The sequence below is a fragment of the Chiloscyllium punctatum genome, chromosome 41 (genome assembly GCF_047496795.1).
Source record: "Chiloscyllium punctatum isolate Juve2018m chromosome 41, sChiPun1.3, whole genome shotgun sequence".
NCBI lineage: Eukaryota > Metazoa > Chordata > Chondrichthyes > Orectolobiformes > Hemiscylliidae > Chiloscyllium > Chiloscyllium punctatum.
In genome coordinates, this window is record NC_092779.1 from 13,120,457 (window position 1) to 13,147,326 (window position 26,870).

Here is a 26,870-nt window from a genome sequence, read left to right on the forward strand (position 1 = left end):
GATAGAAGTTGGGAGAAAGGGAGACCCTACATTACTAAACCAAGAGTAGAGAGCACTGGTAAGAATTTACCACAGGATTATAATAGAAGCCCATGAGGGTGGAAAGGAGGTGAAATCTCGGGTGTTTCTACTGTGGTAAAGTGGGGCACATAAAGACACAGTGCTGGCCGTTAAAGAAAGGCACTGTGGGAAAAGTTGTGATAAAAGAAGCTAAGCCAGTGGCATTAGTGATGGTAGTAAAGGAGACCGCAAGAAGAGTCAAGGAGCTGCAGGCGAGTGCAAAGCCTAGGTAGGGGCTGTGTATGGAGTTGTACCTGATCTCTACAAAGAATTTGCCTCTATGGGTAAAGTTTACTCAGAAAGAACACTGGAAGAAGGGCAAGTAGTTATAATTTTGAGAGATACAGAGTCTAACCAGTCACTGACAGTAAAGGATGAGCAAATATGCACTCTTTCTGATCTGTTACCTGAGTGTGTGGTAATTTGTGGGATAGATGGACAGAAATTTAGTGTTCCCCTACGTAAGATCAGGTTGGAGTGCCAACTTAAGACTGGGGAAGGTACAGTGGGAGTGATTGACAGAGTGTCAGTTCCAGGAATTCAGTTTGTTCTTGGGAATGATTTGGCAGCATCCAAGGTGGGAGTGATACACCTTGTTGTGGAAAAGCCCAAGGAAGACCAAGAAACTGAGGAGTTAAACAGAAATACCCTGGTGTTTTCCCAGATTGTGTGGTAACCAGATCCCACTATCATAAGTAAAAGCACAAAGCAAAAAGTAAAGAGAAAGATGAAGGAGTTGAGGTTCAGTTAGCAGATACCCTATTTGATGTAATGGTGTAGAAAAGACCTGAATAGGCAGAGGTTCAGACAGAAGTGTTTAGTCCTGAAAGGCTAAAGGATTTGCAACAGCAAGATAAGATGATAAAAGATATATAAGACCATAAGACCATAAGACATAGGAGTGGAAGTAAGGCCATTCGGCCCATCGAGTCCACTCCGCCATTCAATCATGGCTGATGCGCATTTCAGCTCCACTTGCCAGCGTTCTCCCCGTAGCCCTTAATTCCTCTAGACAACAAGAACCTATCAATCTCGGCCTTGAAGACATTTAGCGTCCCGGCTTCCACTGCACTCCGTGGCAATGAATTCCACAGGCCCACCACTCTCTGGCTGAAGAAATGTCTCCGCATTTCCGTTCTGAAATGACCCCCTCTAATTCTAAGGCTGTGTCCACGGGTCCTAGTCTCCTCGCCTAACAGAAACAATTTTCTAGCATCCACCTTTTCAAAGCCATGTATTATTTTGTACGTCTCTATTAGATCTCCCCTTAATCTTCTAAACTCCAACGAATACAATCCCAGTATCCTCAGCCGTTCCTCATATGCTAGACCTGTCATTCCAGGGATCATCCGTGTGAATCTCCGCTGGACACGTTCCAGTGCCAGTATGTCCTTCCTGAGGTGTGGGGACCAAAACTGGACACAGTACTCCAAATGGGGCCTAACCAGAGCTTTATAAAGTCTTAGTAGTACATCTCTGCTTTTATATTCCAACCCTCTTGAGATAAGAGACAACATTGCATTCGCTTTCTTAATCACAGACTCAACCTGCATGTTTACCTTTAGAGAATCCTCGACTAGCACTCCCAGATCCCTTTGTGCTTTGGCTTTATTAAGTTTCTCACCATTTAGAAAGTAGTCCATTCCTATATTCTTTTTGCCAAAGTGCAAGACCTCGCACTTGCTCACGTTAAATTCCATCAGCCATTTCCTGGACCACTCTCCCAACCTGTCTAGATCCTTCTGTAGCCTCCCCACTTCCTCAGTACTACCTGCCTGTCTACCTAACTTTGTATCATCGGCAAACTTCGCTAGAATGCCCCCGGTTCCCTCATCCAAATCATTAATATATAATGCGAACAGCTGTGGCCCCAGCACCGAACCCTGCGGGACACCGCTCGTCACCGGCTGCCATTCTGAAAAAGAACCTTTTATCCCAACTCTCTGCCTTCTGTTAGATAGCCAATCCTCAATCCATCCCAGCAGCTCACCTCGAACACCATGGGCCCTCACCTTGCTCAGCAGTCTCCCGTGTGGCACCTTATCAAAGGCCTTTTGAAAGTCCAGATAGACCACATCCACTGGGTTCCCCTGGTCTAACCTACTTGTTACCTCTTCAAAAAATTCCAACAGGTTTGTCAGGCATGACCTCCCTTTACTAAATCCATGTTGACTTGTTCTAATCAGACTCTGCTCTTCCAAGAATTTAGAAACCTCATCCTTAATGATGGATTCTAGAATTTTACCAACAACCGAGGTTAAGCTGATTGGCCTATAATTTTCCATCTTTTGCCTTGATCCTTTCTTGAACAAGGGGGTTACTACAGCCATCTTCCAATCGTCCGGGACCTTTCCTGACTCCAGTGACTCTTGAAAGATCTCAACCAATGCCTCTGCTATTTCCTCAGCAACCTCTCTCAGAACTCTAGGGTGTATCCCATCGGGGCCAGGAGATTTATCAATTTTAAGACTTTTTAACTTTTCTAGCACTATCTCTTTCGTAATGGCAACCATACTCAACTCAGCCCCGTGACACCCTTTAATTTTTGGGATATTACTCCTGTCTTCCACTGTGAAAACTGACGCAAAGTACTTGTTAAGTTCTCCTGCTATTTCCTTATCTCCCATCACTAGGCTCCCTGCATCAGTTTGAAGTGGCCCAATGTCTACTTTTGCCTGTCGTTTGTTTCTTATGTACTGAAAGAAACTTTTACTATTATTTCTAATATTACTGGCTAGCCTACCTTCATATTTGATCCTCTCATTTCTTATTACACTCTTTGTTATCCTCTGTTTGCTTTTGTATCCTTCCCAATCTTCTGATTTCCCACTGTTCTTAGCCACTTTATAGGATCTCTCTTTTTCTTTAATACATTTCCTGACTTCCTTTGTCAGCCAAGGTTGTCTAATCCCTCCCCGGTTAATCTTTCTTTTCTTGGGAATGAACCTCTGTACAGTGTCCTCAATTATACCTACAAACTCCTGCCATTTTTGCTCTAGTGTCTTCCCGGTTAGCCTCTGCTTCCAGTCTATTTTAGTCAGTTCCTCTCTCATGCCCTCATAATTACCTTTATTCAACTGTAACACCATTACATCAGATTTCGCCTTCTCCCTTTCAAACTCCAGACTGAACTCTACCATATTATGGTCGCTACTTCCTAAGGGTTCCCTTACTTTAAGATCTTTTATAGAGTCTGGTTCATTGCAAAGCACTAGGTCCAGAATAGCCTGCTCTCTTGTGGGCTCCATGACTAGCTGTTCCAAAAAGCCATCCTGTAAGCATTCCATGAATTCCCTTTCTTTAGATCCACTAGCAACATTATTTACCCAGTCCACCTGCATATTGAAGTCACCCATGATCAATGTAACCTTGCCTTTCTGACATGCCTTCTCTATTTCCCGGTACATGTTGCGTCCCTGGTCCTGACCACTGTTAGGAGGTCTGTACACAACTCCAATTATGGTTTTTTTGCCTTTGTGGTTCCTCAATTCCACCCACACAGACTCCACATCATCCGACGCTATGTCATTCAATACCATAGATTTAATTTTGTTCTTAACTAACAAGGCAACTCCACCCCCTCTGCCCACCTCTCTGTCTTTTCGATAAGTCGAAAAACCATGGAGGTTTAACTGCCAGTCCTGACCCCCCTGTAACCAAGTCTCTGTGATATGTGTGGATATATGTGGATGTGTACTCTGAAAAGAAAGCAGAAAATATTCTGGTAGGTTATTGTCTGAAAGATAGAATCCTAAGTCAGAAATTGAATCCATGGCAGGTTAGTTCGGAGGAGAAATGGGCCAAGGTGCACCAGACTGTGTTGCCGGTAGCATACAGACAGCAAGTGTCACGGGTAGCACATGAACTACCTGTAGTAGGTCACCAGGGAGTATGAAAACTCCGCAGAGTGAGGAATCAAATCCAGATGATTAGGATTTTGATGTGCCTCAAAATAGGTTAAAAATGAAGAAGCCTTGCGGACTGGGATAGGTGAGTAAGCTATCTGTTTCAGGAGCCTAGAAGGCAGTTGAAAGATTTGTTACTGTAGTATAAGGACACATGTAAGAATCAGATGGGGAGAACTAATGTTATTGGACATGAAGTAGATGTAGATTAAAGTTAGGTCTGCAAGAAACCAAACTGAGGATCAAAGCTGTAACTTTTAACAAGTGGTTGTAAAGTTCCTGATAAAATAATAAGTTATTCCTCAAAACTGTATTCCGCTTAACTGGAATTATGTAAGAGGCCTAAGGATAAAGGAGTCAGATTGGAATGAATAAGTGAAGTGTGTTATGCAGCACAAGGTTCTAGTTCTTTAAATTCATTTGTGGAATATGGTGACCCTGACTGACCAGCATGTATTGCTTGTCCTTAGGTGCTCTTGAGAAGGTAACGGTGAGCCGCCTTCTTGAAACACTGCAGGCCATCTGCTGTGGGTTGACTCTCAATGCCAGTACTCAAAAAAGGCAGTAGGAAAATGAGATTTGCTGGTTAATTCATGAAGCATGCAACTAGGCAGTAGAGATACGCTAACAAAATACCAAAGCATTTCTTCAGTTTTGCCTTCCAATTGTACAGAACAATGAGCAGCATTCTCACTTTAAAAGGCTGCTAGAGGTGGGAATATAATGTTCACCAGAACCGAGCCCCATAAACACGGTAAAATTGGTAGACAGCTCACTGTAAAAAAGGGAATGAAGCCTTGAAATTATTTAGTGTGTATTTGTCTTCAAGTGAGACTGCAAAATTACACCATACACCAGCTAACTCAACACGCAGCTGCAGTGGTCCTGGTATCTTGAATATCCTGGTGTTCTTCTTGTATGTGCTCCATTACAAGACTAAAGAATTCAGGTTTTTAAAAAAAATTCTCTTAACATCCATGGGATCAGCTTTCTGGCATCCCTTTTACACAACTTGCAGTGATTAGATATTTTCATTGTGCTTCAAATAATAAAAGCAGTATAAGTACTGAAATCTGGAATCTGAGATAAAAACAGAAAGTGCTGGAGAAACTCAGGAGATCTGGCAACATCTGTGAAGATATAAAATGAGCTAATGTTTAGAGTCCAATCTGACTTCCTTCAGACTTGATGGGGACTGTGAAAGTGATGGGTTTTCTGCTGTTAAAAAAAAGGAGTAATTAGAACAGATACTAAAAATGCTCCAGAAGAAAAGGCAACTGGAATTCTTGTGATAAGACAGAATTGATATAGGTGAAGGATAGGTGCTAATGATATGTGTTAATAGGGAAAATGGGTCTGCTGTCCTGACAGCAAACCCTTGCAAGGAAGATGCTGGTGGTGGGGGAGTAATCATAATGGAGGACAGAATTTATGTTCTGAAGTTGTTGAACTCAGTGTTGAGCCCTGAAGACTGTAAGTGCAAAAATAGGACTGTCCTGTGTACAAATTGCCCACTATATTTTCTTACATAACAGGACCAACATGGCTTCAAATATAATTCATTGATTGCGGAGCTCTTCAGAACACTTGTAGTGCAAAGAAAGATACTTCATCAATTGAAGTATGAATTTCAAATATAAATTCCTTATGGACATAATGCCCTTGTACTTGTTCACATCTATATGGTACTCTTTACATTGAGCTCAAATTTTTAATCATTTCTGATGATAACAACATCATTTTCCTTCTCCAAAGTCCTTCTCCATAATCTCTGCACACACTCCTTCACACATGTTCACTGTTTAGCAGAGATAAGATACATTTACTATGAGGTGAGATTAATGAAGTATCATTTTCACCCACACGTTGCATGCTGTGCCTCATGAGAAGTGTCAAAAATAATCGCTCATAAAGCTAGCAAACTCTTATATGATCCCACTGGGCTGGTGACTAAATGCTTAAAACATTGTGTGTAACTTAATGGTTGCACTCATGAGTGTCTATCAAACACTTATTGTTCATTGCTCTGTGGAATAAATAGTCATGGAATACAATGAATGAACTGGCACCAATAATGTAAAGTCTCAGAATCTGACCATTTGACCTAGTTAGCCTATATTGGTGTTAATAAACAAAATCGGTCTCCCTACCGTTTTCAGTGAAAAGATATATACTTTAATGGGAGCGTTGATCATTAATCTATTTAATTTAAATTAGTTTGTCAGACAATTTACTTTCCCTCAATGGTTTACAAGTATTATTGAACAATTTGATGCTGAGCCACTGTTGAGTATTGGACTAGATGACCTAAAGCATGGCCAAAGATGTAGACTTTAAGAATGACTTAAAGAGTTGTAGCAAGGTTGAGGGTCAAAAAGATTTAAGGAAGAAATTTCAGAGCTTAGGGTGTTGACAACTGATTTAATGTCATTTAATATAAGTTAGAAGACTAGATTCAGCAAATCAATTTCCTATAACTTGGAATCCACAACATCAAGCTAATTTAGTTTTGACATTCAATTCATTCATTATTGTAAGATGCTACAAGTTGACAGCATGGAAAGAAAATATTATCTTGGTGGAATAGGGAATTCCAGATACCCTCTCAGTGTGATGATGCTTGTTTGCAGCAATGCATTTGTACAAAGTGTCATGCCTGACCTCTCATGTGACGTCTACCATCATGGCAGCTCCATTCACTTTAGTTTGTGGCAGCCATTAAAGCATATTGGATGAAGCATCATGTCAGATATGTGAAGTTAGGATTGACAGACTCAGAACTGTAAGAGAACCAGTTGCTATTTTTTAAATAAAAAAAAGAATTAAAGCTGCAATCTGCAACTTTGAAGTGCTGTTAGAATGACCTATTGCTGTGGGAATGAAAGATTTTAGACAGAATTTACTTTTTTTCAAATTTCATCAGCAAAACTGTGAGCTGGATCTTAATTTTTTTCCCTAATTATGAATTGCATTGAGTTTTTTGAAGGGATTCTCACCATGAGGCCTAGTGAGGTTTCTTGCTATATATTACCAAACACTGTCCTTCAACTCCCTATCCTGCCCTGTGTTATCCCTCACATCTGATTCTGGTCTTACCTTACCGCTTGATGCTTCCAGTAGAACTTGTTACTCACCAGTTATCCGCTGAAAGACCTGCATCCCTTGTGCTTGTGCCATCTTTGAGAGGCCACTGATGACATAGACAAGCATTGGAAATCTGCACTTGCTCCTCAATGGCAACTTACGTCTCAGCAATCACAAAGCCTTGCTGCCAGTGACACATGGTTGACACTCTCTTGCACATGCAACCCAATCTCTCTCACGAGTTAGTGTTTCACTACCATGTTACCCTGATTACTTGCCATTAGGTACTTCCCATCTGAAGACTCTCTCTGAGTCAGTGCTACTGTTTTGCCTTCTTCCAATGATCACCTGCACCTCTCATTATCCAAAGAGTGGAACAAGATATGCAAATAAGCATTCAGATACATCCAAAATGAGTTTTTATTGACAGCCAGCTATAGGGAAAGAAAGGAAATTAATTCAGTCTGCAGTTTGCATCCACTATGTGAACTAAATGTAACAGTGCACAATGTATTCTCCACCCAACTAACATCTACTAGTCCCATGGTCAATCAGGTCCTGCCTGCCTTACAGCTCCAATTCAGATGAGCTCTGTCATTCACAAGAAGAGCTTCCTGTAGCTCACTGTTTTCATCCTCCTCCTTGGAAGACTGCTCCCATTACCCTTGCTTTTCACCATCCATCACATCACCTTGTTGCTTGTTCTGTTTGTACAGAACATGGCCTGCCAGGGTGGTGCAATGTACCCTGTTCAGACTATATTTGAAGACACCCCCAGCCAGATCCCTGCAAGCCATGGAACCATACCTTCACTAAACCTATCATTTGTTCCATCATGGTCCTGACTGTAACATGTGCACGAATTTGGTGAAGATGCTGTGCCACTGATGTGACCAGTACATTTTGTATCTAAAGGGGAGAGGCTGCTGTGTTCTGATCCCCCATTTTTATCCCACACCCACTTCAACCATTCCACTTTCCATTGCATTCATTAAAATCCATTGTCATACTCAATGACATATGATGTAGTGATGTTCCCCTCATCCCACAGCACTCTTGGAAGTTTCACAAATGATGGGGAGCTATTGGCAGTACTGGTGGCCTTTGGCTTTGGGTGAAGTGCCAACACACTAACTGCCATGGCAGACAAGACAGTACAAGATGGGCAGAGATATAAACTATCTGCTAAGTGCTAAGTAAGCAAGTACAAAGAGAGCAAGTGAGCAGTCCTGAGATGCAGCCTGGTCCAAACTGAGAGCTTGTCCTTGCATACAAATTGTCCAAACTGCAGCTTTTCACCCCACTTTACCAGTATGCCCTGCAATGCACATCTGTGATTCCCAAGAATCCTGCAAATATATTACAGAGGTGCCATGATGGTCATGAGAGCTTGGCAAGTGTTTGATGCCAACGTCTATCAATGAATGGTGCATATGGCTGGTGCCCATGGACGTCCCCTGAAATGCTGTAGATTATCAATCAACATGTTAGCTCCTCACTGCCAGCAGCAAGCTTAAGTAACTAGGTACCTGCTCTGATTTCAATATGCAGTTTACTTGATGTGTGCTTGATTGGCATATATGATTAGATAAGAAGCTATCTTTTAGTGAGGCAAGTTGTTTCATTAACAAGTTGTTTAACAAGCTACAATTCCCTCTTAATTGGCATTCACCACTACCTAGTGAGAAGCTCACTTTGTCATTTAGCAAAAGCATAAAAGATGGAGCAAGGAACTCTCAATATCAAGAAAGACCTTGCCACACCTCTCATCCAGTTTTGATATGAATTTCACTAATATTCACTCTATAAGATTCCACTATTTGTTATAGCTACAGAATTGATTAAAAATACAAGTAACTGACCATCTTGTCAGTGTTTAGAAAAGAGTGTTATGATCTGTACTTCACCCTAAACCTCACTACGGAGCAGATTAAGCTCCATTTTAATGCTATCTATCAATTGTATGTGTTCAGCATTGAAGCACAATAGAATTGCAATAGAATTGTCTTAGGCACAATCCTGAAATCCTCCCGTGAAATCAAGTCTTTTGAAAAGGATGAAATGTGCTCTCAAGAAAGTTATCAATGCATGCAGAAACTCTGAGATTGGCAATAGAACATAATAATCTGAGAATAAGCAAAGCTTTACATTATGCTGAGACACCTTCCAGTCTAAACAAAATGGTGAGAAAATGGAACAGATATTTGCAGAAAAGCCAGCCAAAAGATCTTGTCCAGAGCACGGGATGGAATTATTGCAGAGGGCATCACACAAAAGAAAAGAAAATGGGTTCAGCTTTGGAAAGCAGTGTTTCATCAGTATGTTACTGAATCTCTTTGCATACAAGTGTTTAGCTAGATAGGAGCAAAAGCAAGTTGATAAAGATGGTCACAGCAGAGATGTCAGCTGATCATTCTGACAAACGCTACACCAGGCAACAGGTTGCACTTGTCAGGCCTTAGTTTCTGACTGTTAGATGGTGACCGCAGAAAGAGAGCAACATGTTAATGTTAGACACGAATGCTTGTGCGAAATCATGAATTTCACAGAGCTCTGTGAAGTAGATCAAGATGGTGCCTCAAAATTAAGTTCTTGAAAATAAGATTGAGGGTGTACGATGGAACAATACTCACCCAAAATAGCAAATAAATTGAGGGTTATATAATGGGGAAAAATTAAGATCTAGAATTCCATATAGTAGATGTTAAACAAAATCCACTTTCCAAGTCGTAGCAAGTCTAAAGCTTACACTGATAACCCTCCTTATGCCAAAAGAGATATGAAGTGAGTGTTTTGAAAGCTACTAAACTATTGACTGCTGAACAGATCCGAGAAGATCACAGGAGATTCTTACAGGCTTTGAATAGCTCCCTAATAAACATCATGTCAAAGTAAATAAGAATGTGAGACCAACTCACCACCTGCCAAACACAGTTTCTGCTGCCCTCAAGTATAGCCTAAAAAACAAGACTGAGGAACTAGCAGCTTCATTAGTCAGGTGGTCCTAAAAAATAGAAAGAACAATAAGGCCAAGAAATCATTCTGAGAGGATCTGGCAGCTGATGCTCACCAAGTAAAATCAGAAAGGTAGTCATCACAGTACAACAGAAAAAGAAGTATTTTGAGAAAAAAGAATGGAACAAGAAAAACATACAATTGAAAATCCCTGAATCAGGTACTTAGGTCATGTACTGGCAGCAAAGGAATATGTCACAGACCTCGACAAGGTCAGAGCTATTGCAGAGATGCAGTGACCAACAGATGTAAAAGCAGTGGAACAATTTGTTGAAATTGTGAACTATTTAGCAAAGTTCTTGCCTAATTCTTTTCTCAGACTTTGAAGACCTACTCAATCTCACTGTTAAGGCTGTACAACAGGATTGAGATGTAAAACGAGAAGCAGTTGTCACTTGAATCAAAATCCTAGCAACAACAACTTGATTTGCTTTAGAAGTCATAAAACCAGCAGTAATACTCTATCTGAAATCCAAATGTGTTGTTCTAATCAAGCACTCAATACTGGAACAATATTCTCCACAGATGCAACATTACTACAGGAATGATCAGATACTGGATAAACTAACAGTAACTCCTATGCATGTCATTAAAAATCTGAATGCTTAAGAGCTAGTCGATGAAATGCATATGCAAATACTGATGAAAGCAGGACAGATTAGAATTGCACAATTTTATTCAGGTCTGTTAATTCTTTTATGGTAGACCAGATAAATCGGCTCCCTTGGGTAATGTTACAACACAGGGTAAACTCTCTTGCTTAATTTAAAACCAGCAACACAGAAAAGATTTATCCTGTGCAGTAATCTGTGAAACTTCAATAGGCTAGGAACTAGTTAAAGTAAAAATTAATAATTTTATTTCTTAAAGCATAATAGAGAATAATTAACATGCAACTATTTACAATTCCTTACTCTAACCTAATTGTTATCTTCCCTTCTATAATACTAACCCAATAAAACTTCTGATTATGGTTTACAAAACAAAACTTTTTTCTAATCTCAAAACCAAGCAGCTTTCATTTTCTCTGAATTCCGGTCTTCTTTCCTTCATCTTAGGGATTTCTGCTTCACAGGTTACTGATTGATAAAGGTACCTTTCAAGAGATATTTTTCTGCAGTCTTTTTACATGCTGGGGCTTGGCAGTTCTCCTCTCAACTGTTCAATTTTCCCCAGTCTTATACCCTCAGATTATTGGTTTGTGTCATTGGTTTTTAAGATTGTCAATATACTAAATTCAAACTGGATTGGAGTTTTGTATTTTGGGTATAATTTAAACTGATTGTCTTAATTTGAATCTGTTTTGTCATTTCCAGGCAACCAGCTAATCGAGTTGTTTGACCAAATGTTACACTATATTTCTTTTCAAAACACTTGGTTCTGTCAGGTAGTTCTGTTGCTTTTAACCCACATCTTCTTTACACCTCCCCCCTTAAGAAAAAAATGAACCATCATAATGAAAAGATGGCTTCATTTTCTTCCTTTACTTTTTAAACACATTACCTTAACATTCAGAAAACCTTGATATAAGTTCACCTTAACTTCTTCTCAAAAACCTGTACATATATAAAACATTAAATAAAAACAAATCTCATCTAAACTCTATCAGTTAATTCTTTGATAACATATCTTCGATTACATTCTTCTGACCCGCAACATGAATGATTTTTAAATTAAAAGTCTGTAGCATAAGACTCCAATGAAATAGTCTCATGTTTTGTCTTTAAAACATTCTAAGAATGTAAGCGGATTGTGATCCATATATACAACCGTCTCCGACACATTTGTTTGTGACATACGCATTAAAATATTGTAAGGCCAGTACCAAACTCAATAGTTCCATTGCTATTGTGGAATATTGCCTCTGGCGGATGTTGATGGTCTTCAAAAAGGTAACCAACAATCCCACCCTCATCTTCCTGTAGGAGTACAGCTCCAACTACTATGTCACTAGCATCAATAGAGACTTTAAAAGGTTTTGAAAAGATTGGTGTAGCTAAAACTGGTTTAGTGGTTAATATTGATTTCAAATGGTTGAATGCCTCCTGGCATAGTTCCGTCCACTGAAACTTTGTGTTCTTCTTCAGCAAAAAGGTTAACAGTGCCACTACACTGCTGAAGTTTGGAACAAACTTCCGATAGAATCTGCTGAGTCCTAAGAATCGAAGCACCTCTTTCTTGGAGGTTGGTTGTGTAAAGTCCTCGATGGCCTTTGTCTTTGCATTCCATGGGGTCAACCTTCCATAACCGATATTACATCCCAAGAACGTCACCTCTGCTTTCGTGAATTCTGTTTTAAGTTTATCATCAGTTTTGCTTCTTGTAGTTGTTCAAAGAGCTCTGCTAACTGTACCATGTGATCTTTCCAGGACTTACTAAAGATCACTACATCACTCAAATAGACTGCACAGTTTGTTATCCCAGCCACAACTCTGTTCATGATTCTTTGGAATTTAGTGGGTGCATTCTTCATTCCAAAAGGCATCACTTCAAACTGATATAGCCCATTTGAGATTACAAATGTAGAAATTTCTTTCCCCGTCTCTAATAAAGGTACCTGCCAGTGACCACGCATTAAGCCCAACTTGGAGATGAAACTGGCTTGTCTCACTTTCTCAAGACAATCCTCCAATCTAGGATATGGATAGGAGTCCAATTTTGTAATGGTGTTGACCTTCCAATAATCCACGCAGAATCACTGAATCCCATTCTGTTTGGGAACTAAGATGATTGGCGAACTCCACTTGCTCTGGCTTGGTTCGATGATGTCCTCATCAAGCATGGCCTCCACCTCCATCTGGCTTTGAAAGGATTAAGCTGGTACAGGTTTTATCTGAGCAGTATTGCCTACGTCTACTTCATTTACTTAGACTTCTAGAAAAATTTTAGAGAACTGTATTGTGTTGATTTATGGAGAAAGAGCTCAACAGGATTTGGGCAACCATCTAAAAACTGATATTAAATCAGTTTTAGCTTTTCACTTTGCAGGGGAACAGACCACCCAGTCAGTTGTAAATCTCCATTTCAAGCGCTGGCCCACAACCACCTCAAGCCTATAAAATCATAAGGCACTCAAGTGGCTACCTCAGGGTTACAGTTGACCTTGAGTAAGAAGGGCACTATGCAGCTCTGAGATTGATCAGGGATGGATGGAGAGTCAGTAAGAAAGCAGTTTCCCCATTAAATATCCTCCTGCAAAACAAAATGGTACATTCCACATCTGAACTCGGCTTGGCTGGGGCTTGGGGCTGGGGAATAAAGCCTACCTTGCATTTCCATCACATGCTGTCTGCAAGAAATGAAGTTAAAAATCACACAACACCAGGTTATAGTCCAACAGATTTAATTGGAAGCACTAGCTTTTGGAGTGCCAGCAGTCCAACACCGGTATCTCCAAATCATAAGTAAGAGACAAGAAAACAGAAATCGCTGGGATAGCTGAACAGGTCTGGCAGCATCTAAGTCTTCCTGAAGAAGGGCTTATGCCCGAAATGTCGATTCTCCTGCTCCTTTGATGCTGCCTGACCTGCAGCGCTTTTCCAGCAACACATTTTTAAGCTCTGTGGAGAGAAATCAGAGTTAACATTTTGGATCCAGTAACCACTCCTGTTCAGAGGAAGAGTCACTAGACCTGAAATGTTAACTATGATTTCTCTCTACAGATGTGCCAGACCTGCTCAGCTTTTCCAACAATTTTGTTTCTGCTAGCATCTGCAGTGCTTTCAGAAATAAGAAACACATCTGGCATATATGTGAAGGAGGTTCTAACTAGCCGTATCACTGAGTTCTGTTACAGAAATTTGGTAGTTGGGCTAAAATAGCTATTTAATTGACCAATTAGCTGTAAAGAACTGCTGTGTACTGCAGTATGTAGTTGATTAGGGCAGTGTCAACACTTGAGTCACAGGCGAAGAAAATTCCACATTTCATCCCTGTGCTGTGCTGAGGTAGTTGATTAGTTATGGGTTGGAGAAGGGATTCTAGAATTGGTTAGTGGAACTAAAATTAGCTGAAGGTCCTAGTCCTAATCACTCCATCCAAGTGATTCTGCTGTGCTTGCAACAATATGAAACATAAGTGATGAATGATGTCTGACTTGCATGGCTGCTTTATTAAATTAGTAATATGTACTTTCAGGATCAAAATCCACAGATATTGCTCCCACAGATTTACTTGTATATGCTGATATGTATTACTTACGGTAGAATGGTAGGTAGTCAGTAGCATTGGATGCTGAGTAATGGCCTCCCATGATGAGAAAACTATTCTGATAAATTCTTCTGAACCAGTTTGACCTAAGGTTGAATTTAAAAGAAAAATATTATTCAAAAAACATATTTTCTGAAAAGTGCTAAATATATATCTTGCATGATAGTCTTTATCATCCTGTCAAATTTTATTCTCCAAAAACAGAATGCAGGCTCCAGATATATTACTTGTTCATTTCAACTTGCAGCTAAGCAAAAGATTCCAAGTTAATGCATGGTTTGTGAGCATTTCTGTAATTTCAGCTGGGCTAGACAACTAATATCTTCTCATTTTGAAGCTACATTGATTGCTGTATTGCAGGGTATGATCAAGATAAATAGCCATTCTGCAAAACAAAACAAACATCGTTGATGCCCACAAAATCACTGCTGAGCCCATGTCAGTTTTTCTGACGTACTGAGATTAGGGGCCACAAAGGAGATGAACTTGAATTTATGGAGCATTTTTGATGTTCGCAAGTAATGCCCCCAGGTGCTTTAGAGAAGTATTACAAGACAAAGGTCACATGAGTTCAGATGGCCAAAAGCTTGGTCACACTGGTAGTTTCATGAGGAAAAGAAAATACCAAAAAAAAGGTGCTGGGAGAAGAATCTAAAGCTCAGAGGCCAGGCGACTGAAAGGATGGTCACCAATGGTGAAATGATTGAAATCAAAGAAGTGTGAGAGACCAGATATTTTTGGTGGGTTACTGAGAGTAAGGAGGATTACAGTGATAAATAAGGGCAAAGCCATAGAGGATATAAAACAGGACAAGAACTTTAAAATCAAGGCAGTTCCTTGACCAGTAGCCAATATAAGTCAGTGAGTGTAGGGATGAAAGATAAGCAGGAATTTGTTTGAATTAAGACATAAACAGCAAATTTTTAGATGGCCTCACGTGTAGAGAGTCGAATGTGGAGGAACAGTCAGGTTTGGAGGTATTGAAGGGAGGAATGACAAATGTCAGCAAAATGATAACAATGGTCTTTTAAGCCAGTGCTGACTCCTATCGACAACACTCCAAGAATTCTGGGACTTCTCTGGCAAACAACAATGAAAATCAGGCACCCCACAAATGAAAATACACCCGAAGGTGGTGTTCTCAACCTTCTGACTTTGCTTCTCGCAGTTATGCAAGTAGAGGGCCCAAATGCAGGGACATTTCAAAACTCTAATACTGGACTTGTGCCAAGGACCCAAATCAGACAGAAAGGAAGTCAGGCAGCAAGACATGGAGGATTGAAAAGTAAAGCCCCAAAGTACCAACCTTATGGCACAGCAGATCTTTAAGGCTGTTTTAAAATATTTATAAAAATTTAAGCTGAAATGTGATGCAATTCAGGCTGACACCAAAAAAAATTTACAATTACATGGAGCCTTTCATGATCACAGGTTGTCCTAAAGTGCCTTATAACGAAAGAAATGCTTCTGAATTATAGTCATCAGTAAACAGCAACACACAAATACAGGTAGTTCTCCTAAACGCCATAATTGTGTTCCAGCGAAACTTGTGATTGATTGTCTTCTGACTGTTTCTTGGGGTTGGATTAAAAAGATATCCAGTTTTTGCTGCTTTGCCCTTTCTCTTCTGTCTTGAAGCTGTTCATAGGATGCCAGATGATATCTGATCGAACGAATTGCTACCCTGCTACATTCTGCATTGTAATCATTGTCCTCTAACAGCTGCAAATACCTCTCAATTTCCCTCAGTATAGAAGACTAAAGAGAAGTGGAAAGCTCTCGTTGTGCTGCATCCTGGATTCTTCTTTTTCATTTCCTGCTTCCACTTCCCCCTCAAGAATATTCTTGTTGTGGTTCTTTTCGCCGAGCTGGGAATTTGTGTTGCAGACGTTTCGTCCCCTGTCTAGGTGACATCCTCAGTGCTTGGGAGCCTCCTGTGAAGCGCTTCTGTGATCTTTCCTCCGGCATTTATAGTGGTTTGTCTCTGCCGCTTCCAGTTATCAGTTCCAGCTGTCCTCTGAAGTGGCCGGTATATGGGGTCCAGGTTGATGTGTTTATTGATAGAATCTGTGGATGAGTGCCATGCCTCTAGGAATTCCCTGGCTGTTCTCTGTTTAGCTTGTCCTATAATAGTAGTGTTGTCCCAGTCAAACTCATGTTGCTTGTCATCTGCGTGTGTGGCTACTAAGGATAGCTGGTCATGTCGTTTCATGGCTAGTTGGTGTTCATGGATACGGATCGTTAGCTGTCTTCCTGTTTGTCCTATGTAGTGTTTTGTGCAGTCCTTGCAAGGGATTTTGTACACTACGTTGGTTTTGCTCATGCTGGGTGTCGAGTCCTTTGTCCTGGTGAGTTGCTGTCTGAGAGTGGTAGGGAACAGGGTTGGGGGTGGACAGGGTTTGGGGGGGCGGTGTTGGGGTGGGCGAGCTCTCACGTGCGGTGTGCTCTGCTAGTCTCCTGAACAGAGAGCAGACTTAATAGAAAACTCCAAGTCCCAGAGGAAGGGCACTGAATTGATTAACTGAATAATTAATTATCTGAATGAAATAGTGCCCACCCATCTCGTTCGGATAATCGAGGTTCCCCTGTACAGGTAAGTGTTCTTGAAAATATCATTCCCTAATTTTTCATCGACGTTATAGCCAAATCACATGCTTTATATTACAAGTACATGTGGATCATTTAGGCCTGTTGGGTCTGCTCTGCTAATCCTTATGATCATTAGATTAGATTAGATTCCCTGCAGTTTGGAAACAGGCCCTTTGGCCCAACAGATCCACACCAACCTTCCGAAGAGTAACCCACCCAGACCCATTTCCCTCTGACTAATGCAACTAATACTATGGGCAATTTAGCCTGACCAATTCACCTGACCTGCACATCTTTGGACTGTGGGAGGAAACCCACACAGACATGGGGAAAATGTGCAACTCCACACAGACAGTCATCCAAGGTAGGAATCTAACCCGGGTCCCTGGTGCTGTACGGCAACAATGCTAATCATTGAACCACCGTGCCACCCCTGATCATCTACCTCAATGGCTTTTCCCCACACTATCCCCAAATTCCTAAGAAGGCAGCATGTCTCAATGACTACCACCCTAACTTTGATGGTCATGAAGTGCTTTGAAAGGCTGGTCATGGCATTAATCATCTCCAGCTTCCCCACTAGTCTTGACCCACTCCAATTTGCCTACTGGACCAACAGATCCCCATCAGATGCCATAATACTTGCCCTTCACTCTTCCCTAGAACATCTTGACACTAAGAACAGCTACGTAAGGATCCTACTCATTGACTACAGTTCAGCCTTCTACACTATTATCCCCTCGACACTGATTACTAAACTTTGTGATCTTGGACTAAGCTCCACTCTCTGCAACTGGATCCTCAGTTTCCTGACCCACAGGTCACAATCAGTGAAGACTGGGGACAATATTTCATCCCCACTAACACTCAACACTGGAGCCCCCCAGGGATACTATATACCATGACTGCATTGCCAAATACCAGACTAATGCCATTTACCACTACGTCGAATCTCAGATGGTGACGAAACAGACTACCGACAGGAGGTGGAAGATCTGGAAAAATAGTGCACTGAGAACAACCTAGCTCTCAATGCTGGCAAAACCAAGGAATTCATTACTGACTTTCAGCGGGATGTTACTCATGCACCCCCTACACATTAACAGAACAGAGGTGGAACGAGTGGAGTGTCAAGCTCCTGGGAGTGATCATGCACAACAAGCTTTCTTGGACTCTTCATGTGGACGCACTGGTAACAAAGGCTCTTTTTCCTCAGGCAGCTGAGGAAATTTGGCATGACAGTGAATTGCCAACTTTTATATGTGCGCCATCAAGAGCATTCTGTCAGGATATATCACTACCTGGTATGGCAAGTGTACCATTCAAGATCAGAGACAGTTACAGAGTGGTAAACTCAGCCCGGACAATCACAAAGGCCAACTCCCATCTACAGAATCCACCTACCAGGCCCGCTGTCAAGGAAAGACTGCCAGTTATCTCAAATACCTATCCCACCCAGGCAATGCTTTTCTACATCCTCTACCATTGGGGAGAAGGTATAGATGCCTGAACACACACACCAGCCGGTTTTGTAACAGTTTCTACCCTACTGTTATTAGGATACTGAATGGACTCACAAACTCTTAACATTCGCCTGTACCTGTGTTTTTGTTTTTGCTGCTGTTTACCTATTATGTACTTATCTATGCTACTTAACTCTGTGATCTACCTGTATTGCTTGCAAGACAAAGCTTTTCACTGCGCCTCGGTATAAGTCACAATAAATTGAATTCAATTCCTTTAGATCACTGGAATTTTGAAATTTGTCAATCTCTGAACATACTCAGTGATTGAGTTTCCACAGGACTCCGGGGTAGAAAATTCCAAAGATTCATAACCCTTTGAATTCTCCTCAAATAAGACATTTGCCTCTGTGATCTGTGTCAAAATGCTAGCACCAAGTGTTCCAAATAGTAAAGTTGCTAAAAGTTCAAGACACATTTATCTTATTGTAAGAATGTTTCCTCATTTCTGTCACATCCCATGCTATGATGTCAGAAACCTGTCTATATGAAAATTAGACAAATGTGGAAAAACAGATTTTATATTTCATCTTAAATTAAAATGATGTACTTACCTACTGCACTTTCTAAATTTGTCTCTCCAGAATCGATAGATTTAATGTGATTCTGAAAACAAACCAACATGCAAAGGTCATGTTGCGATATTTTAAAATGTGTAGTCCTTATTATTTTTGCAGCAAACACAGAAGCAGCGTATATAATTTAACAGGCAAAAATTTATCAATCCTAAAAATTACTTATTTCACAAATTTTTGCCCTTGAATATTACATACACTTCTTGTCAATGCTTTCAGCAGCTATGATGCTCAATGCCGAAGATAATTTCCTTTTTCAAGTCTCGTCTTATTCCATGTTAACAGTGACAAGGGTTGGAGCTCCTATGTGAACATTAACTGGCAAAAATGAGGAAATATAGAAAATAAACAAACCTAATTGCCATAACCTGGGATATCTGGAGCTGCAAGGCGTGAATGCAATGTCAGGATCTACAAACAGTGCCCTTATATGAAACTCTGAAAATAAATCGGTGACCTAAATTATTTTTTGGAAATAAGAGTCATAGAGTTGGTGAGGCCTCTTCTGGAGTACTGTGTATAGTTCTAGTTGCCTTTATAAGAAGGATATTATTAAACTGGAGAGGGCTCAAAAAAGATTTACAAGAATGTTGCCAGAAATAAAAGGTCTGAGTTATAAGGATAGGCGACAAATCTATGACTCGGAAAGGGGTTTAGCAGAAAGGACAGCCAGTGAACAATGGCAAACATTTCATAAAAAAGCTCATGACTCAGACCAAAGATAAATCCCAGTGAGGAAAAAGATTCGCGGAAGGGGTTAAACCAACCATGGTTAACCCGGGAAATTAAGCACATTATCAAACTGAAAGAGAAATATACAACGTGGCAAAGTGATAACTCAGGAATGGGGAAGTTTTAAATGTCAACAAAGGATGACCCAAAATAAAAAAAAGGAAAAAAATAAACTAGCAAGGGCAAACTAGCAAGTACCATAAATTCAGTAAAAACTTCTTCAAATAATTAAGGAAAATAAAGATAAACGTTATCACTGGCCTCTTAGACAGCAAGGGTTAGTGAAATGAGAATGGTGAGCTAGGAAATGGCGGAGGAGTTGAACACATACTTTGCACCAGTCTTCAGAGCAGAAGCTACTAATCGCATCACAAACATACAAAATAACGAAGGGGCTAAAGAGACTAAAGTGGAGGCTGGCGGGGAGCAGGAAATAAACACAATAACTATTACTCGAGGAAAAGTATAAGGGGAAATAATGGGGCCAAAAAGACCCTTGGACCTGATGGGCTCCATCTAAGAATCTTAAAGGAAGTAGGAGCAGAGATATTGGATACATTGTTGTAATCTTCAAGAATCCAAAGACTCTGGAAAACTTGCAGAGGATCGGAAAACTGCCAAAATAACACCTTATATGTAATTTATGAAACCAAAAGGAAAGTGAGGAATAAAGGTTACTAAAGGCCAGTTAGCTTAACATCTGTTTGCAGTGATTGTAATGAGGTCAGCCATATGGACCTCATAAAATATGAGTTCCTTGACTGGGACTGTTGACCTCATCCAATCAGGCAGCACTGGCTGACAATATCCCTACCCTTCCTGATCCCTGTCCTCCCCTTCACTGTTTGATCACACAGCACTGCCCTTTGATGTGAAGGGCACTGACTGTCACTGGCCACTCGGGTGTTTTCCTATCTTCCTGGTGGTGGAAATTGAATAAAGATTCGTACACCTTGTGTTTCTCACTGTGTCTCTCACCTACACACACACACACCATGGGTGCTGGGGGAAAAAATAAGCACTACCGCAATTAGGTGGTAGTGTGGGGGGGTTTTAAAAAAAAATAAACAGAGATTTGGCCACTCAGGTGAAAATAAGAAAAAAAAATCCCTACCCTTCCTGATCCCTGGCCTCCCCTTCACTGTTTGATCACACAGCATTGCCCTTTGATGTGAAGGGCACTGCTTGTCACTGGCCACTCGGGTGTTTCCTTTCTTCCTGGTGGTGGAAATTGAATAAAGATTCGTGCACCTTGTGTCTCACAACTGCACACACACAACATGGGCACTGGGGAAAAAATAAGCACTACTGCAGTTAGGCGGTAGTGTGGGGGTTTTAAAGAAAGAAAAAGTAAAAAAAAGAAAAAAAACCAAGAATGTCAGAGGTTTTGTTCACTCTGAGAGCTGGCTCTGAGGGAGCTGGGTCAGTGTGTGTATGTGCAAGGACTCTCCTCCTTGACTGTGTCTGAGAGGAAGGGGACTGTCTTTGGACCAGGTGCTCCACATCCAGAGAGCTCCGAGAAGAAGGAAGGAAGAAAAAAAATAAAAATAAAAAAAAATCCCTACCCTTCCTTTCACTTTTTTGATCATGCAGCATTGCCCTTTGACGAGAAGGGCATTGCTTGTCACTGGCCACCCTAGTGTTTCCTTTCTTGGTGTTAATTAAATAAAGATTTGTACAATGTTGTCTTTCATTGTGTCTCACACCTGCACATATACAAAAAAGATTTTAAAAAGAGAAAAAAGGGGTAAAAAGGAAAAAAAAAACAGATTTGCCCTTTTTAGTTTTAAAAAATATATAACAGAAATGTCAGAAGTTCTCTTCACCCAGTTGGCTCTGAGGAAGTCGGACCAGTGTCAAGCACTATGAACGTGTAAATAAAGGGTAACTTGATGAAGGGATACTATCCTCAGTGGAGTCATTACAGTGGTAGTGAGAGAAAAAACTCTTCTGAAGAAATTCATTCGCACCAGTCACCTTTGAGTTGGGATAAGCATTGTTGGCATCATGTACTATCTGGAAGCTTGACTCGTTCAATCCTGCCATCAAAGATTAGGCCCAGTATGTGGAAAGAACGCATTATTTTTTCCGGGCAAATGAAAAGCAACGAGTAGTTCTCCTGACAGCTTGTGGACCTGCAGGTTTTTTTTCAGTTATAAGGAGCCTAACTTTCTCTAAGGCTCCAGATATGAAAACCTTTCAAGAGGTGACGGATTTAGTTAAGGAATATAATGACCCCAAGCCTCCTCTAATTCTGAGGCACTATCGGTTTTACTTGGCAATTCTTGAACCATAGGAATTCGTAACAGGATTTTTGAGGAGGTTAAGACGACTGGTAGAAGCACATGACTTCAGTTTAATCCTTCATGAAATGCTGAGAGACCATTTCGAATGTGGGATTAATGATGTAACTATGCAAAAGTATCTACTAGCTGAAGCCCAACTGGACTTCAAACAGGCACTACAACTGACATCATTAAAAAAATGCGGCAAGTGAGTAAATGCTTTGCAGGATTTTCTGACGGAAATTAACACCCTTGGCAGTCCGAATAAGCTTGGGGAACACCACTTGAGTGAAGGCAATTGCACAGACACACTCAAAACATACAGGGACAGAACATACAGAAACACAGGGACTCTAGGCCAGTCTTTTGCAAAACAAAGCTAAGTCACAGCTACATGTTAAAATTATCTTTAGGATCTGGATTGACAAGCTATTGCAGTTGTTGCCAAATGCAGATTCTAGACAGCAAAAAGAGTCCCACTGGAGCTAAACTGAAGAACTCATAGGCTAGTATCTAGAAGAGTGCACACCCTGGAAAATCCACCTACATCTGGTTTGGAAGTTAACTTGCTTAGCAGCATTCAAATCAGAACCAACCAAAAAAATAATCTGGTTAAATGGTCACCTGGTTCTAACGGAGGTCGATACCCGTGTGGCTGTTTCAGTTATCGCAGAACCAGTCTTTAACAAAACTCACTTTGGACTCCAACCCTTACGTTTGGGCAAAACTTCGGCTAGACTGAGAACTTATCATGGGAAACCTTTACAGATTAAGGATTCAACTTCTGTTCTAGTCTCTTATGAGAAGCGGCTGGCTCAGTTACAAATGATTGAAGTAAATGGCTCGGGCGTAAGCTTGATTGGACAAAATTGGTTTTGAAAGACCTACTGCGAGTCTCTCAACATTTTTCAATTAGAAAATGTCTGCCTGAATAAAGTCATAATTAAATATCTGGAGGTTTTGCAGGATAGTCTAGGGACTATCAACGGAGCTAAGGCCACTTTACATGTTGACTAGGAAGCAATTGTACAGTTCAGCAAGGCCCACCCAGTGTAAGTTGGACTGAATTAGAGACAGAAATCAGAAGGATGAAAGGTGAAGGAATCCTCAATCTAGCCCAGTTTATGGAATGGGCAGCACCGGTCGTACCAATTGTGAAGCCTAACAGATCAATTTGCCTTTTCTGGGGTTTTTAAACAAATGGTAAACCACTTTTCATAGGTGGATAAAAACACAATCTCTCACACAGACTATATGCAAAGTAGATGGGGGTGGTGAACTTCACAAAACTGGACTTGAGCCATTCATACTTGTGATCAGGTGAGGATTCCCAGAAGTATGCTACCAACATTACTGATAAGGGTTTGTACCAGAACAATGGCTTGCCACTCGGGTTATTGTAGCTTGCGCAATCTTTCAGCAGATGGAGAACATTTTCCAGGTGGAGGTGGTGCAGGTGGAGAACATTGCTGATGAAGGGCTTTTGCCCAAAACGTCGATGTTCCTGCTACTCCAATGTTGCCTAAGCTGCTGTACTTTTCCAGCACCGCACTCTTGACTCTAATCTCCAGCATTTGCAGTCCTCACTTTCACCTAACATTTTATAAGGTCTACCCCAAGTCGCCACTTATCTAAATGACCTGCTAATAACAGGGAACACCAATAAGGATCACTTAGAGAATTTGGACATAGACCTTAAATGTTTTCCCCAAGCAGATGCAAGTCTTAGAAAGGGAAAATATGTTCCAAGCACCCCAAAGGGTGAATAGTCAAATTCTTTACCCCAAGGTAGGGGAGTCCAAAACCAGAGGGCAATATTTAAGGTGAGAGGAGAAGGATTTAAAAGGGCACACGGGGAAACCTTTTCACGCAAAGAGTGGCATCTGTATGGAATGAGCTGCCAGAGGAAGTGGTGTGGCTGGTACAATTACAACATTTCAAAGGCATCTGGATGGGTATATGAATAGGAAGGGTTTAGAGGGAAATTGGACTAAATTAGGTTAGGATATCTGGTTGGCATAGACAAGTTAGACTGAAGGGTCTATTTCTATGCTGGACTCTCTAATACTCATGCTACAAGAGTTGACAAGACCCGATTACACAGTTGGAAGATAAAGTGAGGGCAATCAAACATGCCCTGGCTCTCACACCTATACTGGAGCTTAAGTCTTTTCTTGAACTGATGAATTATTATGGAAAGTTAATGCATAATCTGGCTTCCATCCTGTCACCATTGCATCAACTCTTAAGAAAGGGTCAGCCTTGGAAATGGCCATGAAGATAAGATGTAGCCTTCAGCAAACTGAAGAGACAACTATCATCCTCTAAGATGTTGACATCTATATCCCAAACAAGATCTGGTATTGGCATGCGATGCCTCCCTGTATGGCATTGGGATAGTATTAGGTCATAGGTCGCCCGATGGAGAGTAATGCCCAATAGCATATACATCCATGACTTCGGCTAATGCAGAGCATAAATGCGCTAAGATAGAGAAGGAAGGGTTGGCAGTCATATTTGGAGTTAGAAAGTTCCACCAACAGCTTTTTGGTCATCAATTTGTAATTATAATGACCACAAACCCCTGTTGACCTACCTAAAGACGACAAGGCAGTACCTTAGGCTGAGTTCAGCAATTGGATCTGATACTAACTGCGTATAATTAGAAGTTGGTACACCGTCTGGGAGGCCAAGTAACAAATACAGATGTATTGAGCTGCCTCCTGCTGGCGGATACACCATTCATGGTACCGCCACTGAAACAGTTTGTAAGAGTTTTAAATTTTCTGGACATACTTCCAGTTACATCTGATGATCTCACCCTTTGAACTTAGAAAGATCAGTTTTTGGTAAAACTGAAACAGCTGGTGGTAATGGGGGAAACCAAAGGACTGTCACATCAGAACTGAAACCTTTTTTGACCTGGAGAGACCAGATCACAATAAAAGACTGTATATTATTATGGGGTACAACAGTGATCAGCCTGAGCAAAGGTTACCACCAGATACTGACTGAACTTCACCAGGGTCATTTGGGGTTTCCAAAATGAAGATGTTGGTGAGATGTTATATGGGGTGGCCAGGTTGGATGCACACATAGCAGCATTGGTGATGCAGTGCCCAGAGTGCCAAAAAGGATAAAAGGTACTGCCAGCAGCTCCCCGCATTTGTGGGAATGGCCAGGCAAACCCTGGCCTCAGTTACACGCCAACTATGCAGGTCCTTTCAACGGCTCAATGTTTTTAGTCATTGTGGACACCCACTAAAAATGGCTGGACGTGCGTAGAGTTCATTCATCAAACACGGTGTCGACAATAAAATAAGCGTGCATCTTTTGCAATACACAGACTCTTGGAAGTGTTAGTCACAGATTATGGGCCCTTCTTTACCAGCAGGGAATTTGAGTATTTCATAAATTTGAATGGTATTTGACATATAAGGACAACTCCATGCCATCCATCATCCAATTGTCTGGCAGAAGAGCAGTCCAAACTTTGAAGGCAGTCTGAAAGAAACAGTCCACAAATTGTCCCAGCTCCTGTTTGATTATAGAATCACCCCTATTGCAACAACAGGGTTAGCTCCAGCAGACTCTGCATCAGGCTAAATCTTACCTTCCCAGACCTGGAGTGAAACAGCATCAGGATCACTGATGTTGGACATAACACTCTGCTAAGAAAGAAAGACCATTTTCTTCATGCGTTGACGAAAGCTGCAGTCACAAACAGAGCAGGAGCAAAATGTGCGTGGCTCCTCAACTGGCCTTCCAACTATTCTGGAATCCGGGAGTTCTCCCTCTTTGGTCAAGCATTGATGATACCTCGGAATTTGAGACAGACACGACGGATGTTGCCCCCTCAACGCCTTTGTCACGTGAAAAGGAAAATTAATTTCTTCCAAGAGTTTCCAGGCATACAAAGTGAGATACTGTGCATTACATAATGCCCTTATCAGAGGCAGAGCTCGAGAAACCTGACCCAGTGCTAAAATGCCCAGGGGGAACCACAACAAAAAAAAGAACCAGCCTACATCCTTGGAGCTGGAAGGGGAGAGATATAGTGATTGTAATGAGGTCAGCCAAGTAGATTTCATACGAGTTCCCTGACTGGGGCTGCTAATTTGGGGTGGCACGATGGCTCAGTGGTTAGCACTGCTGCTTCACAGCGTCAGGGACCCAGGTTGAATTCCCGCCTTGGGCAACTGTGTGAAGTTTGCACATTGTCCCAGTGTCTGCATGGGTTTCCTCCGGGTGCTCCGGTTTCCTCCCACAATCCAAAGATGTGCAGGTAAGGTGAATTGGCCATGCTAAATTGCCCATGGTATTAGGTGCATTAGTCAGGGGTAAATACAGAGTAGAGGAATGGGTCTGGGTGGGATATTTATGGAGGGTCGGTGTGGACTTATTGGGCCAAAGGGCCTGTTTCCATACTGTACAGAATCTAATCTGGTCCAAACAGGGACCCTGCCTGACAGATATGAACAGCAGCATCAGAGGTTCTGTTCATTCTGACAGCCGCCTCTGAGGAAGCTAGAATCTCCATGTTTAAATAAAGGGAGATTTGGTGAAATGATACTGGCCTCCGTGCATTCATTTCAAGGGAATATGTGTTTGGTTATGGCATCCCATTGGAAGTGGCAGAAATGACAGCTTAAGATTCTCTGAATGTGGAGGCTGGTTGTGTGGCAAATGCAGACCAGAAGGGACCCTCTCCCTGCTGTGGGAGGGAAGAGAAAGAGTGAGGGTTGATGCATGGGAGAATGGTTGGTCAAGGCCCCCAGGTAGCAGGGAATCTTCAATTGAGGAAACAGGTGGATATTTCTGAGGCCCACCTGCAGAAAGTGGCATCAGAGCAGATGTTATGGAAACAGAGAAAATGACAGAATGGAATGGAGA

The 26,870-nt window shown here is 41.3% G+C and overlaps 1 protein-coding gene across 5 annotated transcripts in view; it reads right to left on the reverse strand.

The window, feature by feature from the left end:
* ulk4 (unc-51 like kinase 4) overlaps positions 1–26,870 on the reverse strand; it is a 495,283-nt gene that overhangs the window by 260,519 nt on the left and 207,894 nt on the right. For 4 of the 5 annotated variants that reach the window (XM_072560394.1, XM_072560397.1, XM_072560396.1 and 1 more), the window contains 2 exons: positions 18,940–18,991; positions 14,265–14,359 (listed from right to left, as the gene is read on the reverse strand). In XM_072560394.1, coding sequence (XP_072416495.1) covers positions 14,265–14,359; positions 18,940–18,991 — 147 coding nt within the window. The remainder of the gene's footprint in view (positions 1–14,264; positions 14,360–18,939; positions 18,992–26,870) is intronic. The other variant, XM_072560398.1, reaches the window with a different exon arrangement.